This window comes from Aedes albopictus, chromosome 3 (genome assembly GCF_035046485.1).
Source record: "Aedes albopictus strain Foshan chromosome 3, AalbF5, whole genome shotgun sequence".
In the NCBI taxonomy this organism is placed as follows: Eukaryota; Metazoa; Arthropoda; class Insecta; order Diptera; family Culicidae; genus Aedes; species Aedes albopictus.
Window position 1 is genome coordinate 187,053,671 of NC_085138.1, and position 27,792 is coordinate 187,081,462.

Here is a 27,792-nt window from a genome sequence, read left to right on the forward strand (position 1 = left end):
TCGTCGGAAATCAGCACTTTTGAGTTCTAGCTTTTAGATCACTGTAGTAAAAAACTACTTTTGGAGACCGCCGTGCACCAGCCTTTGACTACTATCACTGGATAATTCTCATGAAAACTCACCTTCATTGGCTGCCACAGCATGCGAGGGGACCAAAAGAAGATCGGTCGTTGATAGTGGAAGGTTTCTTATTACGCTTAGGAATTATCCTACCCCAGCTTCTTTTATTTTAATCTCACCTATCCACTTCTCCAGGTGAAGAACTTTCACGCATTTGAGCCACTCGCGAGCACTGATCCGATTTAGAGTAGAAAGTAAACACCGCCCGAAAAGCAGTGAAATCAACCTCGGGAATCACACGGTTCGATTCCCAATTCAACAAAATAAGTACAAAAAACCCGCAAAAGTAAACAATGATTCACGTAATCGTAGACAAATTTGACAGTGCCCGGCAAATGCCCGCAGGGGTGTGTTTTTTTCTCAGTCGGCAAAACAGATTTGGTGAAATATTTCCGTTTTGTTTTTATTATTCGCTGTATCATAATGTTGATGATAAAGCGATCATATCATGTATGATTCCACAAAAATTTTGTTCGAGAAAAATGGCATTTTTGAATGGTAACGATACTTAACAACCCATTCGGTCTATCATCGAAACACCGAAAATGATAACTGCTATCATGAATATGATATGTCGTGTCATCTATGTATCATCCAGTTTACGATAACACGTATGATCAGAAAATGATACACTGTTAAATTGGTGTATGATACCGTTTTATTCGGGGTATCTTCTAACTGGTTATGTTAGAAACAAATGTAAATTTTTTTGTTTTTTTCTGTGGCAGGTCGGCCCTACGGAAATATTTGTTTTCCAATTAAATTTACAAAATTATTTCCTTCTCTAGGAAAATCCACTTCCCGCGTGGTACTTTCAATGCCAACATCATGTAGATAACATACGCTCCCGAAATCAATGGGGTTTCGTGGAAACTTTTGGTGAAACTTACCTTTTTTGCAAGAGGAAATCTTGTTTGGTGATGCAGCTGGAACTTGAAAGTTTTGTTTATGTTCTCGACGGCGGAACGGGGGGCTCTTCAATGGGTATTGTAGAAATCAAGATGTAATTGAGTTTGTTTTAAAAATTAATATTTTAGTTTTAAATATTTTAACAGTTTACCGAATAAACAAGAATATTTTTGCTTCAAACGAACAAAATTTGTCTCCGTGTTGATAAGTGATACGATTCTTGTAACCTTTTCAATAAAGCTACACCACGACGGCCTATTTTTAGATAATTATCCCGAAAGCACGTGGCTGTTCAAACTGTCAACTGTACTGAGGTAATCGTTAGTCTAGTTATCGCTAATACAAGTTTCTAATGTTGGAACTAAAATATCGATGGCGGATTAAAATAGACATTTCTAAATATTATTGAAGGTTATTGAAGCACCTGTTCATTATGACTATATTGTCAGTCGTTTTTCGTTTTCTGTGATATTATTATTAGAAATACAAATAATATCTTAAGCTACGTTTCAAACCGAGTTTTATTGAACAAGTGTCGCTTAAAGCTAATATCACAATTAATTTGTCCTTAATAATAACGATGAACACCTAATCTAATTGAACCTGTTCACTTTTCATTTCTCAAGTGCTCATCTTACGCGTGCCTACGCGACAACGCGCGTACGTTTTGGCAAACGGCAGAACATCAGCTGCTGCCGCATGGTATATGCTGTCAGTCGTAGAGTTCCATTCCATCCCGCGCACAACACGGCTTCCAATCTCACAGCTGCTTGCACTTGCGGCTACCGCGCGTTACCATTTCGAATGGTAAACTCTTCGAGTAACGCACCGCCCAGCCGATAAAGTAGACCACTGCCAGCATGGCGAGTGCAGCGAGGATCGCAACCGTCACCGTGACATCTAGCACCAAATACTGGAACCACGAGAGCTGCGGCGCGCGCAAATGCTTCGTCCCGCCGTGCCGGATGACGTACTCAATCCACCACGCTGCCCGCTCGAGCGAATCCAACGGTTGGTCCGCCAGCAGCCGGTTGAGCTTGTCCATGTTCGATTGGTAGCTGTGGTCGGGGAGAGAAGAGATGGTGGATCAGTTTTGAGAGAAATAGTGGGAAGTAATACAGTGTGGGTTCGTCGGTTAGATGCTACGGATGACGGATGATTCAATAAATTATCACATGAGAGTGATTACTGATTATATGATATGCTGTCAAAATTGATTGATTCTTAATACTCACTTTTCAAGCTGGAAGGCATCCTGCAGCTTGTCGGTGATGGTGTGTTGCGTCTCGAAGTCGATCAGCGAAATGATGCCCGCTTCGTACTTGGCAATCTGGCGTAGGTAGTGCTCCAGCAGCGAGGAATAGCTGACACCGAAGACCGGAACCCGGTGATGGATAGCGTCTTCGATGTTCCGCTGGCCGCCTCCGGTGATGAACAGCTTCACCTTCGGATGTGCTGGTGGGTAAAGAAAATTTGAATAGTTAGATGTATGAGTTTCAGGAGGAGTTTGATGGCAATTTTGGCGGATGGGATGTTTTATTATAAGACAAGAGTTACAAAAAATCATTGGTCACATCCTGATCGAAATTAATTAACCTGGCCTTAGAGTTAGGGGCTGTCCATAAACCACGTGGTCATGAGGGGGGGGGGGGGTTCGGCCAATGACCATTTTGTATGGACGAAAAAAAAAATTTGTATGGACAAATGACCACGGGGGGGAGGGGGGGTGTTGAGAAGTCCCAAAAAAATTACCACGTGGTTTATGGACAGCCCCTTAGCCCTTTTATCGAATGAGCTAACACATACTTCCGTAGACTTTTTTCCTGTAGTAAACAAATCATGAAACTTCCTTCCCAAATTCAAGAAGAACTAATACTCAAAACTTCATATTTTCAATGTATGTTTGAAGAATGAGTTACTAAAATGGATTTGACACGGGGAAGTTGGACTTGAATTCCTCTCTCTAGTCTGTCTCCTGCCTTGGAGAAAATGGTTTCTGTCTTAGGTAGGTACTGTAGCACAGAAAAAACTGTAGTTTACGGATGGACACCGTGGCAATCCGGATCAACCATGTCAGAAAATTCCGATGACCGAAACTCTGTACAACGAGAAAGGATGCCAACCATGTAACATAATCGTGCGAAATACTTTAGAAGACTGAAATTTCATTTCACCTTGATCGTTTGTTTCATTTGCTCTGCCGTTTGCATCAACACATTACGGTGGACATTCTAACCTTTATCAACAAAATCTTGAAAACAAATGAGCCTTAAAATCATATTTATTTACAGTAGCATGCAACACGAATGCTATTTTTCGTTTAGTTCCGTTCACAATATGCACTCGGATTGTTTATGCGTTCGTAAGCAACTCAAGTGCACGTCGAATTATTTTGCTAACTTGAGCCGCACTTGTTTACATCCTCGTTTAGGGTTCATTCAAATATTACGTAACGCAAAATTTGAGAATTTTAGACCCCCTCCCTCCCCCACGTAACAATTTTTGTAAGAGAATTTTCAAAATTTTGTCTGAAGCGTAACAAAGCGCTAGACCCCCTCCCTCCCCTCTTTGCGTTACGTAATATTTGAACGAACCCTTACGGTGCAGTGCCGGGTCACGCTCAGCCGCTACAAAATCACTCATTGGCTCGGTCGCTTCCACGCCAAACAAACAGCTCGAATGAATTGAGCGTGAAACAAACAACAGTTAGACGCTACTACTAACCTTAGCTCGTAGTCGATGTGTGTGAAATATGACTGATACGACAAGTGGTCGAGCCCCCAACTGAGAGATGAAAACAACAAACAACAACATCTGACGTCAGCCGGTGGCGGTAGGTAAAGAATAACTACAGTACCTACTTAATTGCAATCTACTAGTGCATACGAACCGAGATCGCAGCAAAACAAACCCCTCCCTTGAGTCCCTTGGCGCGTTTTGCAGCACCACCGATTGCACATATTTACATTAGCTTCTGCGACACACGGGTCGGTTGGTCGGTAGGGTTTTTTGCCCTATTCCCGGCACAACATGTAAACAAAATTATTTAGAACCTAAATTCACAACCAAACTACTGTTTTCAACCACTTCTTCCGTCTGAATCAGATACCTTATTGATTGAACTTGTTGTTAACAGTGATTGTTGTGAAGATTTTCTGCCGGAAAGTTGATTTTGAACGAGTTTACTGCACCTAGTCCAGCACCAATTCTCGGCATCAGTGCCGAACTTCCAGCTAAACCAAATGGGAAATCACTTGGGCACCCATCTTTGTGCTGCCGAAGTGCACCCGTCTGCGAGTAATATTTGTTGTGAGCACTTGTGCGGCTTCAGAGTGAAAGTGTAGCTCATTGACTGTGGATTCCGTTGCGAAAAGGTTGCGGGAGACGATTACCTACGGAAGGGCGTTTGGAAAATATGCGGCAAATGATATTTTGATTTGTTTTGCTGTGAAGTGCCGGAAATTGACGCGGGTGCCGAAGTAGTTCGAAACCCTATGCATTGCGAGATTGGAGTAATTTTGCAAAACAAGTTCCTCCCCATCTTCAGACAAGCAAAGCAAACCCCCCTTCTTAGCCTGGATAGTTGGCTGTTTGCCTGATGCTCTGCTACTTTTACCACGCAGGATGCACACTAGGCCGTCCCTTATTTTGCGAAATTTAGAAATGTTATAAGTTCGTTAGTGGAAAATGATCGTTTTAGCTAAAAAATGATCGTGTCAAAATTTGAAGTCCGTATCTCAAGGCTAAGTGGTCCCTCAAGGGGCCTAAAGTTGTCAAAAATTGTATGGGACCAAAAAAACATTAAATTTTTTTCGGCAAAACAAATACGCTAATCCACTAAAACCGGTGATTTTAGGACCCTAAAGGGCCAAAAATGTGCTTAGATTTGCGATATCTCTACTCGTTTCTAAGATATTGACAAAAAAACAACTGAAAAATCAGCATTTTTGACCATTTTTTTAGATTCCGAAGGAAACTTACCCTATTTTGTTCAATAACTCAAAAACGAGTGGAGATATCGCAAATCTAAGCACATTTTTGGCCCTTTAGGGTCCTAAAATCACCGGTTTTAGTAGAATAGCGTATTTTTTTTGTCGAAAAAAATTTCATGTTTTTTTGGTCCCATACAATTTTTGACAACTTTAGGCCCCTTGAGGGACCACTTAGCCTTGAGATACGGACTTCAAATTTTGACACGATCATTTCTTAGCTAAAACGATCATTTTCCACTAACGAACTTATAACATTTCCAATTTTTGCAAAATAAGGGACGGCCTAATGCACACACAGTATGTATAAATATCTAATCGTTTCAAAACAAGTTGTTGTTTAACTTGCGGTCGGGTGGCGCACTATGGGGCATGACTGCTGAATTTAGTGGTCAATTTTGTTTGAATTCAATATTTTCTTAACTTTCTACCAGAGATTCCGCCAAAATTTTTGAGCTTTCGTAAAAATGACCTGGGAGATTGCAATATAAACTTTACTAGAAATTTCCCAAGGATTTCTGCTATGGCCTCTTCTTGAAAATTTCTCTTGGGACTCTGCCATGAATTTGGACCTAATCTTCTAATACCAAGAGCATACTCGTGAATAGGCTTCTTTAGGTGACCCCCAATTATAGAGGCATTGGACACAGGAAGAATTTGAGGGCGTATTCCTGTAGAAATCCCATTATAAAGAATGCACTGGGTAAAATAAGGATACCGAGTTGAGCCTTAGAAGAAATTCACGGGGCTATTTCAGCAGGCGTTCCTGGAGGAGTCCTAGCTAGAATAGCTAGAGGAATACCAGTAAGAATATCTAGAAGCATTATAAAAGGGATTCTTGAGGGAAAAAGTCTGATGAAACACCTTTAACAATCCTTGAAGAAGTTCATGGAAAAATCTGGAGAATTCCTATCAGGAACTTCTGGAGCAATACCAGCAAGCATTCCCAGAAGAATCCTAGCAGCAATTTTTAAAGGGTTTTATATGAATAATTTCTGAGTGTGTCAAAGAAGGAATCCGTGCAAAAAAACTCTGAAGGAATATCTTAAGAATCGTTGGACAATCGAAGGAGAAACCACAGATGGTGTTTCCGGTCAGATTCATATCAAAAACTCCTGGACGAATTATCACTAATGCAGTTCTTAAAAAGGATTTTTTATTAGCAAAATGAAGTTCTTCGGAGACGAACTAGCCTCGGCACTATGGGCCAGAAATCAAAATTTCGCGACAAAAGTCAAAAAAGTTGTTTTTCTAAGATCAATAAATTTTCGTATTTGTATGATTGTTTGGGCTATGTTTTATTATATACCGACTGATTTTTTCGATTTGTAACAAAATTGTATCGTTTTTTGTATGGAGAAACTTCTTATGAGCGAAAATTCACAATTTTAACCAATATTAAGAAAAATGTGATTTGTGGTGAAAAATGTGATAAAAAAATATAAAGCATACATTTCCTAAAAGTAAATTTAGTATATTTTGCATATTTGATGCACAAATTGCGATGCTTTTAAGTTTAAAAATAAATTTTACAATATTTACTCATATTTTACGGTTTATTTGCCAATGTGTTCAAAAAGTAGGAGTATTCGACCGTATTCGACATGCAACCGGTCAAGGATGCTAGTTTAGACTCTTCTTTTTCGAATGCTACCGGACTTTTTTGCGGGAACTTGCGGGAAGCCAAGTTAGAGTGATTTTAGTGCTTGCTTAAATTTTACAATAATGTCTAAGACAATTTGGGCAGGAGCACCTTTTTTGGGCACTTGCTGTTATAACGCAGTCAATTTTAAACCGATTGATTTGAGTTTTTGAACATGGTTAGATATTCTACCTATCTAATCGTGTCTCAAAAATCAAGTCAATCGGATCAAAATTGACTGAGTTATAGCAGCAAGTGCTCAAAATAGGTGCTCCTGCCGAAATGGTCCCAGACCCTATTTCACGCTGTGCTTCAATAATCATCCACTCTTGCCATTACAACGCTATGACTTTATGGCTTGTAAAACAATATACAAAGCAACAAACAACTTTCATTCTGGAAGGGTTTGTTTCAAATATAAAGCTTTTAAATCAAGACCACAGACTTACTCAATGTACAAAGTTTCAGTATATCAATCAAAATTAGAATTTTAAATAAACTCAACGTACATACATATGTACAGATGAATACATTATGAGTGAAATTAGGAACAAATCCACAGCTCAAGTAAGATTTTAACTCACGACCCTTATGTGCTAAACAAGTACTTTACCGGCTTAGCTACCGAGCCTATCAATGACACGGCATTTTAAATATCATAAGGAAAATCAAATCTTTTCCCTAATCGCAAATATATCCATCCAACTTGTACATATGATCGAAGAGCGAACACAATTTATTGTTCAAATACCGATTCCAAGTCACTTGACCGAGTGTCTTTTGGCGGATTGCCGCTTGGCTGAACGCCATCTGGCCGAACGACATTTGGCTGAATGCCGTTTGGCTGAATAAGAAACAATCGTGCCACTGTACACCATGTCAGTATAACTCAAAATAATCTCCTTTGATTAAAAGGAGGAAAAATCTCAGATAAAATATTGACAGTTTTAACGCCAACTAAACCCCTGAATTGTAAAATAAGAAAGAATAGTCAATAATTAAAGGAAGGAAGAAGGAAAAATTAATGATGATCAAATTGACAGCTAGAATGTGAAACTCTGAATTATTTAGAACATAATTCAGCCAAGTGGCATTCTGCCAAATGCCGAACATCTGGAACACCTGAGCAGCGAATTTTTTCACCAAAAACTATACATTCTTGACATATATACATAAATTGAGATTATTAAAAATCATAATTGACCACACGAATTGATGCACCGGAACTTTGAACTTTGAGTAAGTGTGTTATATTGATTTAAACGTCTACAATCACAGTCTTACCTGAAACGATACCTTCCAGAATAATAGTAGTATGTTGCTATGTGTATTGTTTCGCAAGCTATAAAGATATTGCGTCGTAAAGGCAAAAGTCTATATAATAGTGGATGGTTATTAAAGCACAGCGTAAAACATTAAAAAAATTAACGCGCTTAAATCATTATGTCTTGGTTTCTCGCAAAGAAGTCCGATAGCATCCGAAAAAGTTGAGTCTCAACTAGCTTCCTAGATCGGTTGCATATCGAATACGGTCGAATACTTCTACTTTTTGAACAAATTGGCAAATAAACTGTACAATTAGAGTAAACATTGTAAAATTGTAATTTAAACTAGAAGAGAATTTTTGCTGATAAAAAGATTATCCATACAAAAAACGATACAATTTTGTTACAAATAAAAAAAAATCAGTCGGTATACAATCAAACATAACCCAAACAATCATACATACATGAAAATTGGATGATCTTAAAAAAAAAACAACTTTTTTGAATTTTGTCGCGAAATTTTGATTTCTGGCCCATAGTGCTCGGGCTGAAAATAAAAACGATGAAAAGTTCTGATAAACTACGATTGATTGACATTTTGAATGAGATAAAATAATGCCTATTTGAAGGCAGTTAAGGCCACTTGATATGCCTTAAAAACCCCTTGAAACGCACACAGGGCCCTAAGAACGCTCTGTACCCCCAGATACGCCCCTTAAACCGTTGTAGGCAGGAAAGGTTTCTGAAGAAGTCCTACAGGCCTGCAGGAAAACCCCATCAATCAAAATAATTAGGTTCTAATTATTTACGAGTTGTAACTTTTGATACAGCTTACAAGAAGTACTGGAAGTCTGATTTTGAATTGATGGGACAGTTTTAGAATTTATGTTTTTTTCATACCATTGACATTTTCTAACATATGGCTCCCTTTTCTTCAATGTTTAATTTTGTTGAATGTTTGATATGAGGTAATGGTGTGTGGAGGAACACAAGAATGAATCAGTAGAAAAAGTGGAGAAAATGCAGGAGGAATTCCCAAACGGATCTGTGTAGAAATTTATGATGGAAATCACCAAAAAACTCTACGAAGTTAAACCCTGGAAGAATGCCTAGAAAACTTTCAAAGTTATGCCAGGGACCGTTCTTAAATATAACAACTTATAATTTAACGACGGAGAACATGGAGGATTTTACGAAGAAAATATCAACGAATTTCCGAACGTTACTCAAGGGGAGATTTGGGATAACTGATTCCAGTGTTTCCTCAAAATCCAGAACTGTTTTCTTGTAGGAATCTAAGTCATTTGGTCACGTGACGTTTGGTCGTATGACATTTGATAACAAGTGCATTTGGGCATTTGGTCGGGAACAATTTTATGGAAGAGGAAACAAAAGGCGCTTAGTCTAATGGGCAGTTCATCAAATCAACATTTGGTGGTAAGGCACTCCCTAATGAACGGAAAATAATATATATTATGGATTTCAGTATTACATGAAAGAACAGTCTATGTTAAAAAAAGGAAAAACATCTGATGAAATTCTTAGTATCAAACATCTAGACATAAAACATAAAGGCTTTAAACATAAAATAATATTTTGAAATTTGTAAGAACACCTTATGAAGAAGGAGATCTCGAATGAAAAATTCAGCAGCTATAGCATGCTAATGTAATGCGGAACAGTAACTTGATTTTGAGATAAGCTCCTATGGTGTTAGGAATTCCACCACGATGGTGAAGTGCACGTTCAGCGTACCTATCTGGGTCATATTGAATCAACATCTTACTATGGTTACAAAGAAAGAAAAGCCATGAAAACCTGTGTTTGAAAAAGGAGAAGTCTTCGATTAATTTTATTTGTGAAACTTCGATCAAATTGGTTTTCGACGAAATGTCCACTCGACCAATCGCATTTTCGGCAAATGTCTGATTGTTTTCAACCCATCACAAATCTGTTATCTGTTCGGTTCCGAAAAATTTGTTGTTTTTAAGTCAAAACATGTAGCATTATAATCCCTTTTCAGTCTTGTTTTATTTGAACAAACTATTTAATTTTTCCGACGTTTCGACACCGGGTTCGGTGTCTTCTTCAGGGAAACTGTACACACTTAGAAAAAATGACGGATTACGGTAAAATTTTCCCGTAATCTCAACAGCTGGACGTACGGTAAAAAGTTCGGTGAATTTTCATATCACCGAACATACTGTGAATCTCAGAAAAGTGCATCTGTCAAAATTACCGGGACGTACGGTACTTTTTACAAATTTACCGTAAAATTCGCAGAACGTTCGGTATGTTTGTTTACGATTGAACTCTTAATATCACTGAACGTACGGTAAATTTTACAAATGACCGTAAATATAACTGACCGTACGGTAGTTTTCACAAATTTACGGCGATTTTATGCAAGCACAAAAAAAACCGCTATTTTCAAAAAAGGTCGATCATGGGATTGAATACACGACCTTCTAATCAGGAATCGCACTTGCTGCCACTGTACAAGTGAGTCTTGCTTGGAGATGATGCGCAAATTCTAAAAGAACTGATGCTCACAGCTGCCGTCGTGGCTGCCAAACGCATTTTACAGTAGTACGGTAAAATACTCCCATCACCGATCTATTCGGTAAAATATTCACAGACCTCCTGTAAATTTGTCTGATTTCACCGGTTCTTCGGTGATTTCTTAGAATTCACTGATTTTCTCCTGTAATGTCATCGATTTCGCCGCAATACTGTAGCTTTCTTGTTTACAGACCAGTTTCGGTGATTTTTTTCACCACCATTTCGAATAATGTAATTTATTCTAAGTGTGTAGTATTGGTGTTATTTAGTGTGATTGTACAATTTTTGATCTTGTTTTACTTACAAATTACTGGTTGTTTTTTGTCTTATGGAATGGTTGTTCAATTACGGTCAGTAAGGTTTTGGTCGGTGTCCTAAAAGTGTCATATTATGTTTGATTTGCAGCTAAGTTATAAAGTTTACCTTCTATCATATGATTGGTCAATATTTTAAAAATTCCAATTTTATTTGATCTGTTTTAACGAGATTTTTAGCCCTAGGCTAGTTCATCTCGGGACCCACGCTTTACTTCCCTTCCGAAGGAAGAACTCACATTTTGCGAGCTTTTCGGGAGTGGGATTCGATCCCAGGTCCTCGGCGCGATAGTCAAGTGTTCTAACCATCACACCAGGTCCGCTCCACATTTCTAATTTGAGTCACTCTTGGTTTTGCTCATTCTGTTTTCGGGCACTATTGAATGGCAATGACACCGAACCCGGTGTCGAAACGTCGGACAAAATTAAATAACTTGTTCCAATAAAACAAGTGCGCAAAGCCGAACCTATTTTCGATCTCAAATCACAGTCGAACTAATATATATCACTGTAATTCTTTTATTTCTTGGAGAAAATTTAAGGGATTTGCATTGAGTAGTCTTTTCTCGATTGACATTGCAAGTTCTGTAATGCTCTTTTATGAACTTCACCATATCCATTTCTTTAAAACTGCCCTTAAGCCAACTTCACAATCACAATTCTGAAACCAATTATGTCCACACGATATCAAACCATCCCACTGTGCAGACCGTTTGACCATCAATCGTCAACGTATATCATCAACCAGGAAGTTGCCAACGCCACCGAACGGCGCCAGCAAAACCGTCTCTCTGCGGCACGGCGGCGGCGGCGACCAGCTATTCGTATCCACTATACATACAAACAAAAGCTGCCCTCAAAAACAGACCGCACGATGACAAAGCATTCCACTTCAAGAGATTCGCAAAAACAAACCCCTGTTCCCTCCCTGATCTTAAACACATACCTATACTCAACCCCTTATGCGTGCTCTCATGCCGTAGTCGTACAATCGCGGCAGCTGAATGCGAAAACCACCAAGAAAACGTGATTCCAAGGCCGCCGGTAAGACTACCGGCTTCTGGGAGCAGAGGAGAACACATTGTTTTCGCTATCGTTTCGCTTTCGCTGCGCAATAAACCGAGCCACGCGGTTTGATTTGCCTAAACCGGCTGCCAAGCCCCCTAAATCAAACTGTTTCGCGCGCGTTCCCGCGCGCACCTTCGTCTCTTCGTCGATGCGTGCGTGACCGCTATCGCGGTGACGTGCGACGCGATGCGCGCGCGCCTCTAACAGGTAGGTATCTACCGAGATAGGAAATTCGGCGACGCAGAAAACATCATGTCCTTGGACGGAAGGCGGTGTTTTCGCAAAAATTTTAACACCGGTGCTTGAACTTTTCAAGGGCTTAGCGTACGTCAACATGTAAAAGCTACACTAATGTTGGCGGTGTCTGAGAGTGAATTCACCAAGTGCGAATATGTTATCATAGATCACAAGTTCGGAAGTAGGTTTATCCCCCGTGTTAGCAAACGTCGACGATACTCACCGAGAATTTCCTCCTGCGGCAAGTTATAAGATTGGTAAATCCGTGTCGATGTATTAACGAACTGTCCCTGGTTCCAGTTCCACACGACTGTGGCATCCAACGTTTCCAGAGCTGCGACGATCTTTTCCAAGCGGTAGTAATCCGTCACTGGATCAAGGTCCAGGTTAACGTAAACGATCGGTTCCGGCGAATGTTCCAAAAACAAAGCGAGATCTTCCGTCATGTCGTCTCCGAGCTTCAGCTTACGGTGGATTCCACCAAGGTAGATTGTAGTGGGCCCAACCGGGCGAACATTTCCGAGCGCTTGGTAGGAGTTGATTAGGAGCAGGTCGGCACTTTCCTCGATGTCGAGAAGATCTGGGAGGTTGGAGTCGATATTTGCTCGGGCGATTACGTTCTGCTTTGGAATCTCGCGGGTGTAGTAGTAAACGCTGGAGGAGGGAAGAGATATGAGAAGTTGTTAGTTGTTTGTCGACTTATGCGAAGTGAAAGGCAGTGATAACGGGAGCTACGGCGGTGTGGTGACGTAAAGGCAATACGTGCGTAATGACATTGAAGCTTATCGGTCGGAACATAGAGCGCGCAATGATTTTTGTCAGCTTGAAATAATCTAGCTGGAAGTAACATCTAGAAAGAAGTAGATTGGTGAATGATTTTCTTTAGATAATTAAATGACTATGATGCATGGAGGGGCCATAATTTTTCTCTTTCTAAACCATGTGCGAAAATTTGCTCAACAGACATCCGAACAGGAAGGTCCGGGTAGTGTAGGGTTTAGGCCGTCTTCTACCACAAAAGTAAAAGCCAGGACTACTCTCTTCTCGACCTACTAAACATATTCCATCGCACCCTCACCATGCATTGCCTGCAGCAACGAACATCGATTACTCGCTTTGAAGAGTCTACCACGATAGCATGCTGGTTTCCCGAGTGGTCTCACCACTCTCTTTGTCCTCGGTAGGCAACCTGATCTGATCCGCTCAAGGCAAGAGTATTACTACCCTTCAGGCCCTATCAGCTGAACCAGAAGGTTCAGCGCCGGCCAACTGGCGCTATTGGACGCGTTCCTTACATCAACGATCACTACTGCACAGTAGCGAATCTGCCTTCTTTTACGCTGGAGCGTTATCTCGTCTCGACGGTTTTCTAACCAGAATTGACGGTCGACCTCCTTTTCCGGAAACCGTACTGGCTACTCAAGAGACCATTTACACCCTTGGTGTGCCATTGAGGATGATCTTTTCGAGCACCTTCTCTGCCGTGTCGATCAAGCATATTGATCTATATGCCGACGGGTCTCCAAGTGGTTTCCCCGCCTTTGGCAATAGAACCTGGTTCTGCCCCTTCCATACTTCTGGGAAAACTCCCTCGACCAGTCATTTCTGCATAGCAGACCTGAACATCTCGGAAGCCTCTGCACTAGCTATTTTTAGGGTCATGCACGAAACTCCGTTCGGACCTATGGCCTTACCTACGCTAATTTGATTGACTGATTTTTCTTTATTTGAGAGACTTTCAGCCCTTGGCTGGTTCGTCTCTAAAACCTACGCTAAGGGATTTTGCTATACTCGCAAGTTCCACATTGGAGACCCTCTCCTCATCGCCAGCCCTAGTCCTCGGCTGTTCTACGAAAGGAGGCCAAGGACTAAGATCATGGCGCGGAAAAAGGCCCTCGATGATCCCCATCCAACATCTCTGGATATTACTCTGAAAGAGTGAAGGGCTCACATAGCTGATGCGGTAAGTGCACGAGGGGTTTGTGTCAGTTGGCATAAAGTTATTTGGCTTGAGGCCGTTTGACATAAGGTCACTTGGCATAAAGACATTTGGCATAACGGTCATTTGACATAATGGACACTTGGCTTAATAAAGAAGGGTGCATTTCGATTATGCCAAATGGTCATTATGCCAAATGACCGTTATGCCAAATGTCTTTATGCCAAGTAACCTTATGCCAAACGAGCTTGTGCCAAATGACTTTATGCCAAATGTCCCGCTTCCGTGCACGAGTATTCAGCATGACCATGCTGAGGGTTCGATTCCCGGTCGGTCCAGGAAATTTTCGTAATGGAAGTTTCCTAGACTTCCTTGGGCATAAAGTATCTTCGTGCCAACCGCTCGTGATGCACATGCAAAATGGTCATTGGCATAGGAAGCTCACATTTGAGAAGCATGCTTTTTTCCCAGTGGGACGTTATCGCAGTGTGATCCCGACGTCTATGGATCGATTCCATTCTGGATCTGTTCAATATTTTTTTGTTTTTATAAGTTAATCCCAGAGATTTTGACGAATCTCAGAGCTTTCTCTCAACTATCTAAACTCAAATTATTTATCATGACCAACACTGACTGCATGCATGAACGTTGTTGGTACACTATCTCATAAATCATTGTCAACCCCTAGGTACGGATAGCTCGAACACATTGATTCAATCCTTCACCAAAGGCAATCGGCTTCATCGCACGTCAAACGAAAAACGTCAGTTCGCCTTAAAATTAATTTGTATTTTACTTGGCAGCCTTTGCTTGCACTGCGCTCGTATGTATCGCCCGGCACAAATCTAGCTCAAGTATGTTCTACTAGCAGCCAGTGACTAGCGCCTTCCGTTCGGTCGCTTCACGGTGGTTTAGTCTGCTGCTGGGTTGATAATTCGAAAAACGATTGCCCCAACCGGGAGGCACGCGGCACGCGGCGGCGATGGCGATGACTAGAAACGCCGTCTAAGTTCACGGTTCAATTGCCACATTCAGAAGTTTGTTTTTATCAACGATATGATTATTGCAACCGGGGCCACTATTGCATGCCACGCGAAGAGCTGCGGTAACCGTCGTGTGGGTTGTTAGGCAATCGCAGCCGTGGTGATAATGAAGCTCTAACTAGCTCTAAAGTGATTATCATTTTTGCTACTTACCGGTACCAAATGGTGAAGAATACGCTGGAAATACGCTGCAGCAGGTTCAAATCCTCGGAGAACGGCATGAATATGCTTGGATAGCCAACTGGGTGATTTGGATTACCGAACGCTTCGTGGGCGTTGATGAAGGCTCCCCCGTTGGTGATCCCAACCAGAGGGGCCTTGAAGTGGTGGGCGAAAGCGTTCATGAGGGTCACACCGGACCACTCGACCATTACCAAGTCAAAGTGGTTGTCGTCTTTGATTAGGTCTTGCACCGATGGGTGTTGCAGTTCGGCTTCGGAGATCTTTCTCATCACGTTGAAGATCTTTCTTAACATGTCCTTCGCATCCAAGCTGACCGTGTTCAGGTCTTCCAGAACGGGAAGGTTGTACACAAAACTTACATCGATCTGCTGTATCCTTTCGACTAGGGCTCCGCTTCCGGCCACGTGCAAGTCGATTGGATCCGTCGTCAGCAGCGTTATGTGATGTCCTCCATTTGCCAGCCGCTCTATTAGCGGCCTGTAAACCAGCTGATGTTCTTTGAACGGCACCGGAAATATAGCCAAAATGTTTGCACTATCTATACATTTGCTCGTTACGAGCAAAGTGAAAATCAATCTGATCAACACGTTCGTCGCCATTTTTTTTTTGCTTTGAGACTAGCAACAACCACGACAAAACTGTAAAACTATTCTATCACTATTTTTAGCCTTAAAGAGGACGATCCCTAGGGAGGCAATTGGCACTTGATTCACTCAACAAAACTGACGGTGTTCTATGTCGACTGGAAATTGCTCTCGATTGGCGCTGATTGCGGCTTTCTTCTTCCCTTAGCGAGATTCAATTATCACTTTGACACCGCATAACACCCGGTCACACGACTGCTGGCTGGACGGACGACCACTACTGGGCGCTGATGTCGACGACGTCCCAGATCACGCTATCAATTACTGCCTCCTCCGAACAGTCCCGTCGTTGAGTAAGTGGGCAGCCAGTATACGTAACACTTCTGACGACGCGGCAACGCGATCACTTGACCACCACCCTCTTCAATGGATGCGTTCGTTCTGTTCAGTTTTCTTTCTTCCAAGAAGAAGGCAGCTGAACAGCTCTTTGTCACTACTGAATACAAAAGAAGGGGCAGGGAAATCAGATTCTCTTGAACTCGAATTTGCGGAGATCACGTTCTGCGTTGATTGAAGCGCACGCGGATCGGTTGAAGTCTCTGCTGGTTCGGTAGCGCGTTGTTTCACCGCCGCTGTCGCCGTCTGTGCCAGGAAAGGAAAGGAAAATGAAAAATGATGTTAATGCATGGTTTTGCACCGGTTCAGAAGTCGGAAATATGTTAAAAATAGAGGCGTGTTTTGTACAATAAAATGAAGTAAAACGAGCGTCCTGTACGGGGTCCGATACATTTTGGACCACATTCGAGCGATGCATGTCAGTTGGTTTGGTAGCTTCCTTTATCAAGTGGCTGTTTCAATGAACCCACCTACCAGTCAGTCAGTGTACCCGGGTAGAGGTGAATGGCAAACCAAAAACAAAAGAATAACAAATTTTATTGTCATAACTTATTTTGTCATTCATGAGTTCTTCATGAAGAGCTTAAAACAACATGTGAATAGCATAATATGATATCATATCAAAATATGCCATTTGCTTGTCATTTTAAAATTTGGAAGAATAACTACTTAATGTCTTATTTTGCTATCATAACAAATTTTGCAATTGGTGAGATATTGTTGACCTTTTGCGAGTTTGATGAACTCGCATTTTTTGGCACTTATCAAGAACAACATAATTACAAAACTTGAATTTTGGTTATTCTAATGATAAATTTTGATATTTGTTTGCAATTACTTTCCATCCAAAAAACTTATAAGTTTATATTTTATTATTGGAATAAACAACTTAATATACCCTTCTTTTGGATGACAAGGGAATAACTAATTTTGATATTGTTCTATTTTCAATAACTTAATAATGGTATATTTTGCAATTCTCAATCTTAATTTTTTTGTTCTTGGTTTACCATTGTAATGTCAAAATTTGACAATCTTTAGTTATTTTATCGAACAATGTCAGTTATTATTTTTGCCCTTTTGTCACTTATTTCAAACAAACCAATGACAAATTTTACCATTCAGTAATTCTTTTTGAATGGTAAAACTTGCAATTGTTTTGTAATTATTTTCTGCCCGGGTAGCGAGCACGCATATAGGACGTGTTGGTTTGGTGCTTTGTTTCATTAGCCGTGGATGGATTAAATAAAAATTGAATGGTCATTGAATTGATGACTCGCCAAAGGTAAGTGAATCAAGGGCGAGGTTCATCAACACTTGCGATTTTCATTACTTCTTTGTCAAATATTATTCAACTGTTTTATCAGAATCACTAGAAATATCGATATCTGATAAGAAAAGTACAATCGGAGTGTTCAATACAAAACACTATTGGAAGCAACAAATGTATGGTATTTTAGCCTTTCAGGACGCACGCCATTAAGCACCGCGCTCGCGCTGTGTACGATGAGCGAGGTTTTTTGGTAGTGTTGTACTCTTTTACAACAGCGCGCGTCCTGAAGGGTTAAGCCCACTCATCGTAACTTGATGATCTGTTCGGTTACCCAAATCCTGACGTTCACATGATGGAGACAGATGGCCAACCTTCAATCTTTATGATTTCGAGGACGTCTAACTTTACCAGTTGTTTTATTGGTTTTGAGCTGGTGGCATTCTTAACTTCTTTTAGTGAAGTAGTGAGTTTACTCCTGTCCCCTGTTTCACTGTGTGAAGTCATTTCCGCCGCTGCCTTGTTTCATCTCGCTGTTCAGGTGATCGTCAGTAGTCTACCTTTTAACTGCCTTACGTTTGTTCGTAAGCAGCCTTCAGTGGGATGCCTTGAGTTTCTGGTAGAACATCCTTGTATCTTGAGCAGCTTCTTTTTCCCATACTTCGCTGTTCTCAGGTGTCGTACTCAATGTCGTACTTCTGTTTGTAGGTATCGTTCCGCGTTCTGTTGGGTTCCATGTGTCGTATTCTCCTCTAAAACCCTCGTCGAACGATTCCTTCTGTCAACTCCGTTCCGATGATGCTCTCGGATGAGTCGTTAATGGCTGCTATTACTGTATTTCAGTCGTCTTCCAGAAGGGCCACTTCGAGAACTTCCTCATCTAGCAACACTGCTTCGAGATTCTGCGCATATTTTGAGGCCTATTGGTTCAGACACTATAGGTTGTATTTACCGTCGCGGTTGGTCGCCGCTACCTTGCAATGTTGATGACGGAGAATTGTGGGCAAAATTTGACCATCACCAGTGTCGTGACTACGGAAAACTACCAGCCAAATCTCAAACAGATGATGCGCAAAACACATCCATCTGATCCAAGATCAGCCAAAAGAATGCCCTTGCCTTTCAAGACAAGAGAAAGCAGAACTTCCAACTTCATTCAAGTGCTCTTGTTCGAACACACCAACACATCTCCCCTCTTAAATAGCTTCAGATGATAACTATCGCGCGCACCATTCTCAAGCGCAACGTTATGCACACATTCATGAGGGCTCCTATGCTGATGATCATTATCATCATCGCTTGCTCGAAAAAAGAGCACTCTCAAAATATACCATCTACAAATACACACTCTGAAATATATTTAATTTAATTCCACATCATAACTACTACAACCAGGTAGTGATCGGAGTCAATGTTAGCGCCACGATAGGTCCTGACGTCGATAATGTTCCGAGAAGTGCCGTTCGTTAATCAGAACGTGGTAGATTTGCAATTTCGCCTGGCGGGGTGATCTCCACGTGTAACGATAAGGGAGGCTGAGTTGCGTTGAGTTGCCAAAACCAATGAACCGTAGATTGATTTCATTCGTCAGCTGGTTGACGCTGACTTCCCAAACGTCGGTTTGCTTTCCGCCTCCTGGCTAAGCCTGAGCGCTTAGTAGATATCCGACGATGTTCTTGATGTCAAGGCTTGGGCACCAGTCGTACTTGTGTTCGAGTTGCGCGTAGAATGCGTTTTAGACATCATCTGTGCTTCTGAAGTGAGGGCTGTGCACGTTGATTATGCAGAAGTTTAAGAATCGGCCCTTGATCCTCAACCTGCACATTTTTTCGTCTACCGGCGACCAACCGATCAGGGTCCTCTGCATATCGCCCATCACTATTGAAGCCGTTACCAGCTTGCGTGTTTTATCGTAGCACTGGTAGTTGGTATAATGACCTCAAAACGTTCGAACCATGGATCCTGTCCGACACGCCTTCTGCAGCGTTGCGATACCGAACCCGCGTTCTCCAAGCAGCAAACATCTCACAGGGGAGTTACGGCAGCACAGGAATTCGCTATCACAGGAGCTACCGTTATATAATTCTATACTGACCCAATGCTAGAATTACTTGACAATGACTCTTATGTAACCAAAGACCTTCGCTGCCGTGATTCTTTAGTGACTATGTGCCGACGAGTATGCAGGTGCTCCCGATGAACTGAAGAAATTAGCAGTTCAATCGCCAGTCTCTTTGGTTTGCAGAGGTTGTAGCCATTGCTAACCGCCCTTGACAAAGGGAACAGATTCTTTTGTGGAACTGTCTTCCTGAAGCAAACCTACCTTCCCTGTTCGTCTACGTCCAAAGTACTCAAACATAACGATCAAGACGGCTACTGTGGTCGAACTTCACATGTCCAGAATCCTAATGCAAGATTACCTCGGTAGCGCTGTCGCGAGCTTCCTACCAAAACACTGCCGGTACAGTTCTTTGGTTTAGGTGACTTGGCATCTAGCTTTTCCACCCGTACACTTCCACCCAGAAGGACGCCAGTCTGGGGTTCACCTGGGCCAGCTCCTGAAGCCAAAAGTTAAACTACACTCAAACCTCCAATTAGGTAGAATTGGTTTATGTGAAATCTATGTAGGTTCCATAAGTGTAACGTTACCTAAATGGAATTTGAAAATATTCAGGGCAGTTGAAGTACTAAAGGTTAGAGATTAGGGGCGTTTCCGGCATGTTTAAGGGTTAAGAGTTTAAGATTATCAGAGAACGCCCTGAAGTTTAGGCCATTTGATCTACTAGCGTAAATAGTAATCTAATTCATGCTTGCACAGCTCTATGTGCTGTCTAGTGAAGAGGTTATTTTTTGTTTGAGGACCTCTAAAATCTTTCATCTAAAACGTCCTGAAATGCATTGAAACGCTTTGAATTGTCTCTCAAACTCCCATGAAATTCACCAGATAGCCTCTGAAGCCCTCTAAAACTCCTTTGATTCCTTCTGAAATGCACAGAAATGTTTCAGTGCCTTGAAACACCTCTGAGTTTCCCATGATACCTCCGCGAAGTTCACCTTCGAACCTCTGAAGTCCCCTTAAACTTCTCTGAAACCTCCTGAAACGCGTTGTAACGCTTTGGAACATCTCAAAAACCTCCGTAAAACCCCCGGAAATATGAAACGCCCTGAAGTGCATTGAAACGCCTCCTAAACCCCAATGAAATCTCCGTGAAATTTACTTGAGAGCCTCTGAAGTCCTCTTAAACTCTTCTGAAACTTCTTGAATTTCACAGAAACGTTTTGAAACGCCTTTAACCGTAGTAAGATGTTGGGGTCAATATCACCCAGACAGGCACGCTGAAAGTGCACTATGCTATCGTTGTGCGAAAAACCTAACATCTTCGGAGGGTTAAACGCTTTGGAACGCCTCTAATGAAACCCATGAAACCTCCGTGAAATTCACTTGAGAGCCTCCAAAACCCCTCTGAAACCTCCTGAAATGCTCGGAAATGCATTGAACGTCTTAAAACGGTTTGAAAACCTCTGCGAACCTCTGAAGCCCCCTTAAGGTGACTTGGTGCATCACAGAATTTTCATAGGAATCATTGACTTTTTAATTTTCAATGATTGTTTGCCTCGCGTTTTAGAAGTGATAAAAAACGGGAAATTTTGCAGTCACGCAGTAGAAAAAGTATCATCACACTCTCCACGAGTGAGCATATGGGATGATATATTTTCATCCGAATTTGCGCTTTGGTAAATGAGTTTTATCACTTTGAAATTTCGAGCGAGATTTCAATGATGCTGATGACGCACTACGCGTCGTTAAATACCCCGGAAACCTCATGAAACGCTCTGAAGCGCATTGAAACACTTTGAAATGCCTCATAAACCCTCTTAAAACCTTCGTAAAATTCCCCTGAGTGCCTCTAATGTCCCCTAAAATTCTTCCGAAACCTCTTGAAACGCCCTGAAATGCATTGAAACGCTTTGAAACGCCTCTGAAAAGCCCATGAAATCTTCGTGAAATTCACCTGCGAGGAAACGCTTTAAAATGTCTCTGAAGCCCTACTGAACTGAAATTTTCCGTAATGCTTTCCTGGGAGCTTATAAAGCCCCCTGAAATACCTTGACACATTGAAACACAGTGATATGTCTTAAAACACCTCTGAAACCTCCATGAAGTTCATCTGAAAGTCTATAAAGCCTCCTAAAAACCCTCAGCAACCTTCTGAAACGCCACTGGACCCCCCCCCCCCTCTTCTTAAAACTCCCGTGATTTGCATTTTTCAGACTGCTTTGCAATCTCGAAATCCATTTAGGCAGTCTCGACTCATTACTAAATAGAGGTTCGGGGGTATCATTGTCCTCCCCAAACAGGCACGTCAAAGCGTAGACCTGCTTGCACATCTTGTCCAGTCAGATTGGAGCTCATGAACACCTTGATTACTTAGTTATTCGGGGTATTTGTACTTTTCGAACCAGGGCAGATGGAGTAGTGTGCCACGTCGAACTTTTCCCTCATCCTCGTTTAAGTAGCAATTTAGCAAAGTCATCAAAGCTGGACGTTCCTTTCTGGAGAAAATTGAACGCATCCTAGAGTTCTTGGCCAGGGTCGTCTCCTCAGCTGGGTCGGGTTCAGCCCTCTTTTTCCTGATCAGAGCACCATTAGCTTCCTTCATCTCTTTCTTTTCGATTTGTGGTTCCTTCTGCTCCTGGTCAGCTCCTGTCTTGGACTGGAATTTTGCAAACTTTTTGGCATCAACTTCGGTCACCTTGGCACACAGGGTGATGTTCTTGATGACGGCCTTGATCTGAGGCTGGATCGTGAACCAAAAAAATACGCTTCCGACCAGGCCACGGGACGATGGTTTCTTGGCACACTCGTAGGTACTCAGTCTAGTGTTGAAAACGGATAAGTCGGCCAAAACAGCCTCTCGATAACCCAGAAGGCCTGGTGCAGCAGACGAGCATTCAGAGCTCCCAAGGTGTCTTACAGATCCTGTTTGGTACGCTTGATGTTGTTCTTCTGGAACTGGATTTTTTGGATCATTGGAAACACTTCATGGCGTGCACGGCTGGTAGCAGTTCATTGTCGGCCAGGGACATACAGGAATGACATGACTTCCGCCATCTCGAGGATGATCTTTCCACGAAGCTATTCATTCGCGACGTAATCGAAAGTCTGGAAGACGGAGACTTCTTTAGTAAGGCCTGGCACTTGTTGGTTGGACGATCACAACATCCGTTGATCACAAAACGCATGTGTTTTGCACGTACGTGTCTGCTCTGCCCGTAGCGGAAATAAAGAGTTCATAGTTCACATCAAATGTGTGAATTGGCTATCAGGGAACTATTTTGGACAATGCAAGGGTAGACCCACAGTAAACGTAGTCCAGTGAACTTAATCCAAATGGCTGATGATGCGATCCAGCGGAAGAAAAGAGGCGTTAAGGATTGCGCAGTGGTTGAGAATAATAAATCTCTTAAGCTAGAAACTGGAGAGCTTTTTTCAAACCAGGTGCTTTTATATGAGACAGTGGTAGTCCAGAAATGTTTCCAGATACCCGTAGTCTACGCCGTAGGGGGCCATACAAGTACCACTGAATTTTATCCTGACCTCGGTGTTAGGGATTGCAATATACGACGGACGCAACCACCTGGGGAAGGCGTTAAGTTGGTGGGCTCTGCCGATGATACCAGACCATTTTCCTGGTGGACTACGATGAGTTCATAAGGTAAAATTGATAAGATCGTTAACTCAATCTTATCAATTAGCACTAGATCGGAAATGTAGAGGATTGAATAAGCTCAAAAAGATTTAAGCTTACTATATGACAGAAGTCGTTTTTCAGTACGACTGCAGCGATCGACACGATCGGTCGTGTTCGTGGTGTACTCACCAGAAAGTAAACTCCATTGGAGTATAAACGAAAACTCGTTGGCAATATAGCGCTAGTTCGCTGCGCCATTTTCCGCTCTTTAGCTCTGTGCAAAGAGCACCAGAATCAAGAAGAAGAAGAAGTCGTTTTGGTTAAAAGTATGAGTTTGAGAAAACGCGCAGATTGAAGTGCTTGAGGGTAGGAAGCGCCTTTTGCTTCATCTAACGGAAGACAATTCGCGTAACCTCTGGCATGACGATCGTTAGATCATCAACCACTGTCGAAGATGAATAGTACACAGACCTTAGAGGTCCCAGAATAGCCGATAATATAACAAAGGCGTGCATCGTACGACTTACGGATTGTTAGCTGAGTGTGGAAGAGATACTAATGCCGATAACTTAGTTAGGACTGTGGGTAGATGTAAACTGAGGTATTCTTGTTAGCTACAGTGACCATCCAAAAATTGCAATAATTGTGGTTTTGGCAGCGTGCGGAGCAGCACGCAGCTAAATGAGTGGTTGGCTACCCTAGTAGCACGCAAGTTCTATACAAGTTTATGTAACTCCTATATGACTGAATTTGGTCATATAAGAGTTGCATAGATCTATGTAGAACATGTGTGCTACTCGGGTAGGTCATTGTAAGTGTATTAGATCACACTTGCTGTTGTTAGCTTCCGTATGGTGGCTCCAGGGAGGATTAGGCCCAAGGGATACATTTATAAGGCCAGCGAGTGCCAATGCTACACAATCGCGACGTACGTAGTGCGTCCTGGTGTTTGAGAGCAGATTATTACCCCTTGGAAAGAAAAGCTACAGTCTTCACCGGTGGTGGTATTTTCATTGGATAAATCTTCTGAAGCAAGTCTTAAAGTCTGTGACGCCCACTAAAACCCGCATGAATTCCTCTGAAACTTTCTGAAGCCTCTCAAGATCCCCCTGAAATGCCTAGAGACTGCTCTAAAACCCGTCTGGATCTTTCCCTAAGCTTTCCTGAAAGACTTTGAACTTCGAAACCTACGGAAACGCCTTAATACGCCTTGAAGACCTTCTGAATTTCCCTGTAACGCAATTGAAGCTCAGGTGAAGTCCTGTGGAATCCCTAGAAAACTCCTCTGAAATCTCCTAAAGCTCCCTGAAACGCCTTGGAATACCTGTAAAACCCCCTTGATACCGTTCTAATGTCAGATTACGCCTTTTGAAATCCATAAAATCGCTGAGAACCCCTCTGAAACCTCCTGATGGTGACCTGAAAGTCAGTGAAGCCCCATAAAACATTATAAATCTCAATGCAATGTTCTGAAATCCCCTAAACATCTCCTGAATCTCACCTGAAACCCCTTTAACCGTTGGGAACCTTTCTGAAATTCCCCTGAAACATCTTGAAACGCATTTGGTTGTCATTAGACTACCAAACCCGTCAAAAACTACAATATTTTAAAATAACTCAAGTAACCATTAGCACTACATTTCGCCTTTTTTGGCTCACATGGCTATTAAGCGGCCAATATAGAGCGTGTCAGCTCCTTATTAGCATTATATTAGTTCCCAGATGAGTTATAGTACCACGTGGTTACTTGGGAATGATGGTAACAAAAGTACCAGCTTCAACAAAAATGATATTCTGATCTTTTGAAGTGCTTTTCGTGCGAAAAACGACCTTTTTTTGATTCTTTTTTGATCCTTAGGAACATGGTATACTACCAAACACCATGAAGACTATTTGAGGTACTTTACTAACAAGGAAACACAACGGTCAGTTTTTTTTTATTATTCTATTCTGCCTTTCAGGTTTTTTTTTTACGAATCACTTGAACACCGACCAGTTTTAAATTGGCCACACATCGATAGCACCGCAAGACTCTTTGGCACCGAATCGCTTGTTCGGCGGTGTTTTAAGAGTAGAACATGAGCGAGCACATAACCCAGCAGCACCCGTTCGGTTACATTCACTGCATTGCATTATTGGTTTTTGCAACGAGCTGCCACTACACTCACATAGACAAACAGGCGTAACAGTTCGAATAGTTTGAGATTAAAGGTATCGTTGTGAACATTGTTTTTGTTTTTGTTGATCGTCCGCGTCGCTTTATCAATTCAGCAGATGGAACGAGTTGTTAAATGTGATCTTCCTACAATATTCGAATGTTACGTCTGTTGTTCACTGGTAATCCCTTCGGCACTGTTACGCCACTCTAGTACAGGCAGCCATGGTGTGCGTCGTCCAAAGGCATGTTCAAGACACGAAACCGAGCACGCTGCGTTCCTTAGAAACATCGACACACCACTATCGTATGTCGCGGTTTCGCTCCCCTGCTGCGTACTCCCCGAGCTGGTTTATGCAACAATACTCCACAACCGTAGTCTCTGTTCTCTTCTTCTGCAAACCACCATATCATTTGTACATAAATAAGTAATTTTCTTCACATTCTGAACCATGAATCATATGCGATGGCTCACGTTACACTTATCTCACAAATGCGTACCTAAGCAAGTAGCATTTGGCCGGGAACCCGTATTTAGAACGCTCGCCGCTGGGAACCTCCACAGCTGTCCCACGACTGACTCATACGGATTCAATTGAAGATTTCTTTATTCCCTTCCATTAAACAAAGGAAACTGATTCTACACCTTTAAATAATTCATTAACCCCGTCGATTCCAGACCGACTTTTAACACATACCTCACTAAAGAAAGGCAGACGACTTAGTCCAGAATCACTTGCACCGTACCGCACCTCGACCCGATCTGTCTCACTTCTGTCCAAACACCTCCGTTACGCGAGAGTTCAAAATCCAAATTTAATCCACGGACGCGCCCGCCTTTACTGCAATCAGCTGTTTGGACCGGTTTTCGGTTTCTTCTGTTTAAATATTTATTAATCACAATCACAAGGCTCACTGTCGTCGTCAGTTGGTCCCGCCGACTTGTTGGTTTCTGTAATATCTTCTGTGCACACTACTGTCTGAGTAAGGTAGATAGATGATGTTCACTGTTCGAGTTACCGCTGAGGACTGAAGCTAAGCGCTAGCCGACACGATGTATTATGAACTTGGCATTCGATTCGCGTTCGCGCGCGCGGTTTGGTCCATTAACAGCACAACCACCACGAGGGTCGTATCAGACGCTGGTGCTTGATACGACACTCACGGCGACTGCTCGAATGGACTGTTGTTGTCGTCGTCGTCGTCGAGATTAGCGGCAGTTCTAGTCCATTGAAGACTTGCGTTGCAAATACGCGGTGACGACAGGCGGTGAGATACTCGCCATGTGGTGAACTTGTCTTCTTCGCCGCTAACTTAATACCTAACCGAATTCGAGTTCTTTCAAGAGTGTTCCATCCTTCTCGATGATGACGATTTGTTTTGATTCTCAGGTTTTGATGCGAAAAGTGTGTGTGTGTGTGTGCGCGTTTGTTGTTGTTTGTTCAGATCACGTTTGGAATAACACCAACCGTGGAGTGTTTGCCGGGTTTTTGTATCGATAGGAGAAGAGCATTTTGCATGACGACGGTGCGTTCGCTCGTATCTGCGAGCTTATCGACGTAGGTGCGGGAGGTGGTGTGGCTTTGTTTGAATTTTTGTGAATGAAAATGACTTCACTGTTGACGTTATCGCTGATGGCGATTGATCCCATAAACATATCATTTTTTTTTTGGAAAAAGTATTAGATTTATAAGGTTGATTTTTAAATAATAACTATTGACTGTTATGATTACTTAGATGTCAGAATAACGACAAAAACTGCAACATCTTATGTACCTTTATTTTTGTTTTGTCAGACAATGAAATTGAGAGCAGAGGATTGAAAAATAAAGTCTTTCCCTTCTTCTTCTTCTTATTTCTGGCGAGCCGACACCGTTCGGCATCAGCTCTAGTTTAACATCCGCCTATTTCTGGTACTAAGCCTAAACACGGACGGTCAGGGAGACATCCACACACACCTGACCTACGGCTTTACTTCCTATCCGAGGGAAGGCGTGATCAGATATTTTTGTCTCAGAAATACCGACGGCGTCGACTAGGATTGAACCTAGACCGACTGGGGTGAGAGGCAACCACGCTTACCACTACACCACCGACGCCGCTAAAGTCTTTCCCCTATTTGTTTTACTTGTTGTTTTTGTTGGCATGTGAGCGCATTTAGGCGGCTAAGCCTTCTCTGGTAAACAGGTGTGATGGCCGAAGAAGCAGTCAACATTTACAGGAATTTGTTCGTGCTATGTGGAATATCGAATTGCACAATTTCTAAGATAGTAAATCGCAGTTGTTGAGGATAAATCGTAATATTTTGTAGTAAACTGATCCATTTGCGTATTTGAACAGTTGAATAATTCAATAGGATAAACAACAGCTGTAAAAGCTCAAACAGCGAATAGTCAACAAGAGAAGTATGTAAAATGATACAA

General features: G+C 42.0%; 2 protein-coding genes and 1 pseudogene across 6 annotated transcripts in view; 1 reads left to right on the forward strand and 2 right to left on the reverse strand.

The window, feature by feature from the left end:
- The window catches only part of LOC109429174 (serine proteinase stubble), a 555,654-nt gene that overhangs the window by 421,943 nt on the left and 105,919 nt on the right, over nt 1-27,792 (forward strand). The window lies entirely within an intron of this gene.
- Nucleotides 1,533-26,422, reverse strand: LOC109429175 (UDP-glucosyltransferase 2). The gene is made up of 5 exons (XM_029880339.2): nt 26,068-26,422; nt 15,242-16,497; nt 12,330-12,760; nt 2,265-2,484; nt 1,533-2,087 (listed from the first exon to the last, which is right to left on the reverse strand). Exons 2-5 carry the CDS (start codon nt 15,868-15,870, stop codon nt 1,790-1,792), a joined length of 1,578 nt encoding a protein of 525 aa, XP_029736199.1. The 5' UTR covers nt 15,871-16,497; nt 26,068-26,422; the 3' UTR covers nt 1,533-1,789.
- LOC115270963 (elongation factor 1-gamma-like) lies at nt 21,861-23,472 on the reverse strand (annotated as a pseudogene).